Source organism: Solanum verrucosum, unplaced genomic scaffold (assembly GCF_900185275.1).
Source record: "Solanum verrucosum unplaced genomic scaffold, falcon-dt-bn FXZP01000086.1, whole genome shotgun sequence".
NCBI classification, from domain to species: domain Eukaryota; kingdom Viridiplantae; phylum Streptophyta; class Magnoliopsida; order Solanales; family Solanaceae; genus Solanum; species Solanum verrucosum.
In genome coordinates, this window is record NW_026020100.1 from 1,318,448 (window position 1) to 1,328,438 (window position 9,991).

A 9,991-nucleotide genomic window follows, 5' to 3' on the forward strand; every position below is an offset into this window, starting at 1 on the left:
GCGCGGGTTATGCTTGTTTTCAAATTGGCGGGGAAAGTTGGCTATTTCAGTTACATTTGAATTTTCAACATTCCTACTTGAGTCACACCAAGTCCTTTTGTTGACTAGGATCAGATCACACGAGATTTGTTGTATTAAAATTGACGAGAAAGTTGGTTATTTCAGTTATATTTGAAGTTTAATATAGTAGGTACCTACTATGCATCGCACCACACTATTCTGCTAACTAGGATCAGATCGCGTGAGTTTGCTTATTTCCAAATTGGCGGGAAAAGTTGGTTATTTCGATTACATTTGAATTTCAACATTCCTACTATGTGTCACACCACATCATTCTGTTGATTGGAATCAAATCACGCGAGTTTTACTTGTTTTCAAATTGGCGGGGAAAGTAAGTTATTTCAGTTATATTTGAATTTCGACATTATTTTTTATATTTTTGTTTAATTAGCTATTTTCGATAAATATAAATAGAAGTTTGTATTGAATTGCAAATAATTGAATGTGATATAAGATTTGTCTCTCATTTTCTCTAAGTTCTCTCTCTTCTTCTTTGTTGTCTCCGTAAGGTCTCAAAGTTTGTTGAAGGGCATAGTACGAAATGTGTTAAACGTACAAATAAACTATAGACAAAGGCATACATGATCAATGGTAAAAAGATAAGTCTTTTAATCAAACATCTTTAGTACTTTTGCTATATTTTTCAATTTCTTATAGTGAATTGACTCGTCCTACCTCAACGGTAGAATCCAAATTTCCTACTATAAAAGGTCTAGATTTTCACATCAATTAATTTCAAAAAATGAAATACTTGAATTAAACCAAAACAATACTCAATTCTAATCTTAACACATGAGTAAGAAATTGTAATAAAGAAAATCATTTATCCTCAAAACTCATTTTTAGCTAATATCAAATTTGTAGACCATTTTCACAATCCTTTTACATATATTTACACTTACACCTCAAATATCCCACAAATTCCAACAAATTCAAGGCTATAAATGTCATTACCTCTATTGCTGTTTGTACGTCACATATTCCTATCCATAATTCCCCAATTAACCCTCTCTCTCGCCGTTGTGAGAAAATATTTTACATTTTTTCCAACTTTAGGGTTTTCCAATTGCCCTCCAAATTCATCAAATTTACCTTCTTATACTGTTCATCTTGTTCTTCATAATCTTCATCTTCAATTGTATCCATTTATATAGCTCAGCTCTTTAATTGTATCCATTTACTGGGTCCTAATTAGATCTCTTCAACAACTGCACTAGTATACCTCAGGTAAAGATGAAAATCCTTTTTGTAATTTTTTTTTTGGGATTTCTGTGTTTGGAATTGAGTTATAGTTGTTTGTTTTGTATTTTTTGTGTTATGTGATAATTGTTTTTGAGATTGATTTGTATGGTACTAGTTTTAGCTTTTTTTGAGCTGCATTTTTTGTTTATCAATGGGATATGTAGTTTGGAAATGTGTAGGTTTCTACAGATGATTAGTGTATATGCAAGCATAAGAATTTGAATTGATGTGTTGATGGTGAGTTTTGCATACCCATTTGATGTTTTTTTCCTCTGTCGTTTGGTAGATACTGAATTTGGAGTGATGTGGATTTTCAGTTACCCATTTGGAAAATTTGGTTGAAGTGAAAGGAGGGATGGTTTGGGTTTAGCAACAAGGTGAAAGGTATTTAGAGGTGTTTAGAGTTATGGGGGATCAAGTATTGGTATCAGTAGATGAGATGTTAGGATCAGGGTCTGATACGAATCGGCAAGTATTGGAATCGGTACGTGAGATGTTAGGATCAGGACTTGATTCAAATGATCAGCAGGTTACAGTAGTACCCAGTTTGAATGGTGTGTTGATTGACCAGCCTTTAGCGATTGGGCAAGAGTTCCCGGATGTTGATACTTGTAGAAGGACTTTGAAAGAGATAGCAATATCGTTGCATTTTGAAATTCGAATAGTAAAGTCAGATAGGAGTAGATTCATAGCTAAGTGCTCCAAAGAGGGTTGTCCGTGGCGTGTTCATGTGTCGAAATGTCCAGGAGTTCCTACATTTACGATAAGGACTCTTCATGGTGAGCATACATGTGAGGGGGTTCAGAGCCTTCACCATCAGCAAGCATCGGTGGGTTGGGTTGCAAGATCAGTTGAATCACGGGTGAGGGATAATCCTCAGTATAAACCAAAGGAGATTTTGCAGGATATCCGGAGTCAACATGGGGTTGCTGTGTCTTATATGCAAGCATGGCGAGGAAAGGAGCGCAGCATGGCTGCTCTACATGGAACCTTTGAAGAAGGTTATCAGCTTCTTCCTGCATATTGTGAACAGATAAGGAAGACTAATCCAGGGAGCATTGCATCAATTGCCACTGGACAGGAGAATTGTTTCCAGCGACTGTTTATCTCATATCGTGCAGCAATTTATGGATTTTTAAATGCTTGCCGTCCACTTTTGGAACTTGATAGAGTTCATTTAAAAGGGAAGTACCTGGGTTTGTTACTTTGTGCTGCAGCTGTTGATGCTAATGATACGTTGTTTCCTTTGGCAATAGCTGTTGTCGATGTGGAAAGTGATGAGAACTGGATGTGGTTTATGTCGGAGCTCCGCAAACTTCTGGGTGTAAATACGGACAGTATGCCAAGACTTACTATACTTTCTGAGAGATCAGCTGGTATGGTTGAGGCAGTTGAGACTCATTTTCCAACTGCGTTTCATGGTTATTGCCTGCGTTATATCAGTGAGAACTTTCGAGATACATTTAAGAACTCGAAATTAGTGAACATTTTTTGGAATGCAGTGTATGCATTAACCACATCTGAATTTGAGAGCAAAGTCTCCGAGATGGTAGATATTTCACAAGATGTGCTACAATGGTTTCACCATTACAATCCGCAGCAGTGGGCTGTTGCATTTTTTGAAGGGTTACGATATGGTCATTTTTCACTGGGGATCACAGAAGTGTTGTATAACTGGGCACTAGAGTGTCATGAACTTCCTGTTGTGCAGATGATGGAGCACATCCGCCAACAAGTAACATCATGGTGTAATGATCGCCGAAATATGGGCATGAGGTGGACATCAATACTCGTGCCATCTGCTGAAAAGAGAATATCAGAAGCAATTGCTGATGCTCGCTGCTATAAAGTTCTACGAGCAAATGAAATTGAATTTGAGATTGTATCAACTGAGAGGACAAATATTGTGGACATACGAAGTCGTGTGTGCTCATGTCGCCGTTGGCAACTCTTCGGTGTGCCGTGTGCACACGCTGCTGCTGCACTTATCTCTTGTGGGCAGAATGCCCAGTTATTTGCTGAGCCTTGTTTCACGGTCCACAGTTATCGTGAAACCTATTCACAGATGATATATCCAATTCCTGATAGGAGCCTGTGGAATGAGGCTGGTGAGGGTACAGACAGTGGGGGAGCAAATGTTGATATTATAATTCGACCACCAAAAACCCGACGTCCTCCTGGCAGGCCCAAAAAGAAGGTTCTTCGCATAGAGAGTTTCAAGCGTCCAAAGAGAGTTGTTCAATGTGGTCGCTGCCATATGTTGGGACATTCTCAGAAAAAATGTTCTTTGCCTAGTTAATCCTTGGTTAGTTGTCAGCTTTCTTTGCTCATGCAGAAAACTTTCATTAAAGAGTCTCAAGCTGTATGTATTTTAGTAATGGCTTAGTCATGAGATTGTTACTTGGCCTCTGCCTTATCAGTTCTGCAGTTGTCTTTGAATATATCAGGAACATATTGTGTACCTTGTACTTCATAAACTATATGGCTAATTGAGTTTCCATCGAATTGTATCAAAGAAAGCTTTTTTCATGTGGTTCCTCTTCCATAATTTGTGATTGTTTTATCTAAGCTTGGGTTTCAGATACCGGATGCTTGAAAAAAAGAAGAAGAAAGAGTTCAGTGGTCTCTAGTGCCGAGTTTCTTAAAGGCTTCTTTATTGTTCATATTCTGTGTCTGTATCGTAAAATACTGCCTATCTTATATGACTAGAAGATCTCTAGAGGTATTGTCCTTCAGTTTCTTACGGCGAATTTGACAGAGTTTGGTTTTGAATTGTGCTTATAATTGGCTGGCCTTATACCAGATCACTTATTGGTTGAAGAAGGAAGACATTAACATTCATATCGACAGGTGAGTCAAAAATTAAAATAAAATATCACACTTGACTATCTTATGACTCCACACTTGATTCACAAATTAAAATAAAATATCACACTTGACTATCTTATGACTCCACACTTGATTCACTTTTGTGCTCGTAGAAGGTGGCAGGTATCTGGTCGAATAGTCAAGCTGTCCACATAACTGACCCAGATACCACTTTCATAAGAAACAACCAAGTAATCACGTCTGTATTGGCTTTGTTTGGGAGGGAAATCTTGTCTAAGAAATTTCGCCCGTGTAAGAGAACTAGTGCATGTTTCTACTATGCTATATTTGTCTAGTTTTTTCTGTAAAATAGCTGCTTTGTTACTAAAATAGTTTGGCTTTACATCTTTCCTTAAAATCGTATTCGTTACAGTTTTGATATGCATTTCCATTTAGAAAGAAAAAGGATCTAATTGAACTGCTAGTCTTCTGCAACAATAAAGAATGTAGCACAATTACAACAACAAATTTAGCGTAATTTCACAAGTAGAGTGGTAGTGTGTATGCACACTTTACCCTACCTTATTAAGGTAAATAGGTTGTTTCTGATAGATCTTCAACTCAAATAAAGAAAAGAAAAAAGGCATTCCAAAGCAGTTTTGGACACAAAAAATATGGAAGTGAAGAAGCCATGGAAAATGTAAGGAAAGCATTACATAACATCCTAAATCGAAGGACAAGAAACTATGAGAATAATACTAATTCTACTGAAAAGAAAAGCGACAAGGATACCCAAGCCTATCCCAACGGAAAACGAGACAACAACCATATAGTGTCCCAGTTGCAGTCTCTAATTTGACAGCCAACTATTAGGTTAATTTACCAGCAAAAAAGTTGATACGACTATTAACATCTGGAGACAAGACGAATTCTAGGTTCAAGAATACGCCACTGTGAACAGATATTGGTGGAAATCGAATACTCAATTTTGTTGGACCAAAATTTATGTAGTATTAATTTGTAAGGATTTGAGATCTTTACAAGCCACTTTACCTAGTCTATATCCTAACAACACATGCACTGTTTACAAACAACACTAGTTGACCTAAGTACACAATAATAATGAAATTTAAAACCTAGTACCCTGTAGTTTTGCAGTTGAATAGTCAAGAAGCTTTTGCATTTCTTCCATTTCTTTTACTGATGGCTTCACATAACCTGCAAGGCAAAGTATCCAGACTAGCTGCCCGTGTTTTTCTATAGTTCCCCATCACGCCACATCTTCTCCATGCATGGTACTCTGCATAAGCTACCGGATTATTAGCAATGGCCTTAACATACGAGGCCAATTCCTCCAAAGAGCTAAACTTGCTTCCATCAATTATTGAATGTGGAGGTACAAAGTCCCAGACATTCGGGGCACCAAAATAAATGGGGACTGCACCAGAGTCCAGTGCGTAAAACAGCTTCTCTGTTACATAACTTTCGGTCTTGGTGTTCTCAATAGCAAGGACAAACTTGTAATGTGACATTGCGCAATGCAAATGATCCCACCATTTGGGTGCTTCTTTAGAATCCTTGATACACTCAGGATAAAACGAGAGTGCCTTGTCTAGACCTCCAACATTGTTCAGGCACTTGCCAAATGAATGGGAAGGTAGCAAGCTGAGTAGACGTTTGGCAAGCTGGTTCCTTTGAGGAAGACAACGTGATGAAGACCAGTAAACAAGAGTATCCTACAAATTTACAAATCACTGGAGATTATAACAAGCACTTCAAAGAATGAGTAAGTAATATCATTAAGCCCAAAGATTGATATTGTACCAAAGTGGCTGTAAGTAATATCATTAAGCTCAATGATTGATTATTGTACAGGAAATTGAAGGAACAAAGCGGCCTTTCACTTACATTGTTCTTATAAGGAGAAAGGCGATAATTCCGATTATTATGAAAAAGTGCGCCCGCATAGGTTGACTGGACATCGTCTTTTGCATGATAGCCAATAAATATATCCTCATACCCTGATTTCTTTCTACCAGCTTCAAGATCCATGTATACACGTAATGGATCACCTCGACGTCTCTGATAAGTTAAATAACAATTGTGAGGAGGCTGGAGTGAAGAAAAAGAATGCATACTGTGTGCAACCAGTAAAAATTTTACGCAATTCAGATTTACCGTGGGGATCTCAGCAAAGAAGAAAGGTAATTCTCCCCTCCTTTCGATGGAGAGATTTAAAACAAAAGGATGAGGGAAAAGACCAGAGGTTGATGCTGAAATAACAACTCTTAAGATATAATTTGCATAACTTCATAGAATCAGAGTATGTTTTCCAACAGAGACTATCTCTGGTAAACTCGGCATTTTAAGAAAGAAATTAGCTAGAGAATATTATTATAATGGTCAGAAGAAAGCAAGATTGATCTTACCAATTTTAAAAAGAAAAAGAAAAAAGCAAGAGTGATCAGGCAATTCTGACATGATGAACCTCCTCACAGAAAGAAAATGTGTTCCACGGAAACATGACCAGAAAATAAAGAATGGAAGATTTACTGATTGACTAAGGTGCTTTGAAAACCATAACAAAACCAAAAGAATTTACTGTTAGGACAAATAATTCATCCCACATATCCTCTAATAATAGCATCGAAAGCAGTGATGTGGATATCATACAGAATACAAATATTAAAGGAAAAAAGAAACTTGAACTGCAAAAACAGAATCAACTAGGGGAAGTGAAACCTTAAGCACTAAGTCTTAGGTTCAACGGAGAGCATCTCTGTAGATTACAAAGTGAAGAAGTCGCCAGACCACTAATAAAGACTTGGTAATCTATCCACCTGTACTTCAACACCTATGAGAACAAATAGCTATCTTTGATGTCCTAACAAGCTGCCAACAACTATTGTCGCATATAACTTCCTAACAAGTTATTACAGTACATAGCTATATCACAGAAAATAAAGAAAAGTGCAGAATGACAAAAAAATATAGTCATATAAAGAACTTGAATTTTGCATACGTCTATAAGGAGCACAATATATGCTCAATTCACAGTAATGTATGAATAGACTCACTAATTGGTAAGTTGAAACAATTCATAGCAAAAATATTTCACAGAACATAGCAAGTACAATAGACAACTATTTAGGTTTTCCATCACAATTGAATGAAAGGCTTTGATCACCTTATACAAAAATAAAATTTAAACTAAGAAAGAATCATGAATCATTTGGGTCTGGTCACTGGTGTATTTTTTACCAAAATAATAGAGAGCCGGATAATCATCCTACCATTACAAGTAAAGGGTAAAATATTATTTTTTCAATTCTTTCCATACGTTAATAACTATATGTGGAAGATAACCATTTGGTTGGTCAAGATCACTGCTTTGAGGTTCTATTTGAAAACAGTAGTCTATGTGACATATATGTAAGACGTAAGTAATAAGTGGCTGTGGGTTAGTCTATCCGAAAACTAAAGGCCAAAAGATTTCATTTTCCATTCCATGCAAAAAGAAAAATCATAGCTGCAAGCTCCACTGATTAGCTTTGGAAAAACATCAGAAGTTTAACAATAAGGATGTGCAACGAGCTGCAGGGGAGAGGAGGAAAGGAAGCTGACGCTTCAAGATTGTATTTCTGGAGTATGACAGGTCAAAACCCAATTTAGGATGGAGACGACCCAGAATGTAAAGACTAACAAGAAGCTAAAACATGAGCAAAAAAATATTGATAAGAAGTAGATAATTCAAAATGCTTAGTGCACTCACATATATAGATTTCACATAATTAAACATGGTTAGATAATTTCTTCAGTTCATTTAATGGCACTTAAGTTGTTAATAGTATATTGCCTCTAACATTCTGAATGCTTGAGTTTGTCATACCCTAATTTTATAAGAAAAGGAGATGAGGTAGATGGAATAGACAAGCTGCATCCTCTAGGTTACTGATTATTTGAAATTCATCACTCTTCCATCTTATGACATCTTATCACTCTTTGGTGAGGCATAAGAAATCATATACTGATACCAGCAAGGTTCAATATTGATCTTACAATATTAGACATTTGGTCCATTTTATTTGGAGAAATCCTCTCATTTGCGCAAAAGCAGCAGCATACCTTCAAGGCTGAAGGAAGTTTTTCCCACCCTGCCTCAACCCAAATAGTAGGGTGTTGGATACATGAGTCGTCTGTTTACATTTTGCTGCATTTTTTAAACGAGAAATAAGGTTCTATGACACTAGAGTTTCTCTATGTATCACATTTATTTTATACGGATGTACAAGTAACTAAGCAGAATAAGAAGCCCTTCACAAGCACCGGACTAATGTAAGTGTAAAACGACTACTTAGCCTTATCGGGCTAATAGATCATTTGCCTCCATTCTGTCATGTTTTGGAGCTAAGCTGACATTGATCCTAGAGATTATATAGACGTTTAGAGCCTCAGACAGTAACGAACCAAAATCCACACAATCAGGAAATACCACAAAGTAGAAACGTAGGTTTATCTAGATGCATTATCACTATTGATTACCAAACAAAGAACTCATTCATGCTAAGATTGATAAAACATGAATTTCCGAGAAAATAACAATTAGTTGAGTGATCATTTGAGAAATCAACTCGATAAAAGAGCTAACACTGATTAAGAAGAATACCTCAACAGGAGGAGTAGATGTCTCAAACAACAAAGCATCAGGTTTATCAGCAACAACCGAAGATTTAGTCCACAAACAGCTAAGCCCACACCGACAAGAGTATAAATTATCTAAATTATCAGGAATCCAAGTCCACCCTTTAACTAATACACTCACATGATCCATCTTTAGCTCATTACACTTCAATTCACCATCATCAACATTTTGCAAAGAACCAGAAGAAGAATCCAACAACAACCCATTTCCTAATAACCCTTTGTGTTTCCCCCTAAACTGAGCACAACCCACTTGAGAATCCCATTTCTTAAAAGCACCCAACAAGTTACTAAACGGGTCGGGCTCGGAAACTGAGATGGTGGTCAAGATTTGATTTTTCGTTGATGGGTTTGAAGAAGAAGTGTGAAGTGGGAAATCAAGAAATCCAGAGAAGAACAGAATGATAAGTGTAAAACCCAACATGATTGTGATTGCAAATGTGTTGACAGATTTCAATTGCATTTTTCACTTCAAGAACACACACAGAAGAAATCAGCTTTTTTTTTCTCTCTCTCCCTCCCTTGGTCACTCAAGGAGAGAGAGGGGAAGGGGGTTATCAAAATAATTGATCTGAGAATGATGATTGGTATTCTTGAAGGAGCAATTTTCATCTACCGGTGGTTAGATTAGTAAAAATTGTTTGATTATTCAACATAGTATTGTCTTGGAAGACTAATATAAGCATACTGTTGGGATTTTGGAAGAACCAGGAAAAAGAGAGGACAACTCTGAAATCATGATGATAGAAATTAAATTTGCATTTATTTTGTGATAAATTTACATAAATTTTGAGGTAATTAAACACGGCACACTCAATTATAACTTACCAAGAAAATGACCCTCATATGAAAGTCGAAGCATTGTCTAATTTCCTTACCAATTTTGTTATTATTACTCTCCTGCTAATCATATTTTTCGATTATGGTATTACTTGTGTTGTTTCGTTTGCTTCAGTTTTTGTATTATTTTTTGTTGTTATTCTCACATTTGATTTAGGTGGTTCAAAAATAGTATATGAACAAATATAAAAAAAAATCTACCCTTATATATACAATGTAGTTTTTTTTCTGAAGGGGTTCGAATGAACCTTTGGTACCCTCATAGATCCGCCCCTGCACAAAATAGAGGTAAGACTGTTTACACATCATCGTCCTCTCCAGACTCCACTTATGGAATAAT

At 36.5% G+C, this 9,991-nt stretch overlaps 2 protein-coding genes across 2 annotated transcripts; one reads left to right on the top strand and one right to left on the bottom strand.

The window, feature by feature from the left end:
• Nucleotides 1-1,583: 1,583 nt before the first annotated feature.
• On the top strand, nt 1,584-3,831 carry LOC125824896 (uncharacterized). The gene has a single exon (XM_049504237.1). It carries the CDS (start codon nt 1,709-1,711, stop codon nt 3,599-3,601), a length of 1,893 nt encoding a protein of 630 aa, XP_049360194.1. The 5' UTR covers nt 1,584-1,708; the 3' UTR covers nt 3,602-3,831.
• Nucleotides 3,832-5,096: 1,265 nt separating this feature from the next.
• Nucleotides 5,097-9,498, bottom strand: LOC125824908 (alpha-(1,4)-fucosyltransferase). Its single transcript, XM_049504253.1, has 3 exons — nt 8,777-9,498; nt 6,019-6,192; nt 5,097-5,846 (listed from the first exon to the last, which is right to left on the bottom strand). Exons 1-3 carry the CDS (start codon nt 9,272-9,274, stop codon nt 5,277-5,279), a joined length of 1,242 nt encoding a protein of 413 aa, XP_049360210.1. The 5' UTR covers nt 9,275-9,498; the 3' UTR covers nt 5,097-5,276.
• Between the last annotated feature and the right edge of the window lie 493 nt (nt 9,499-9,991).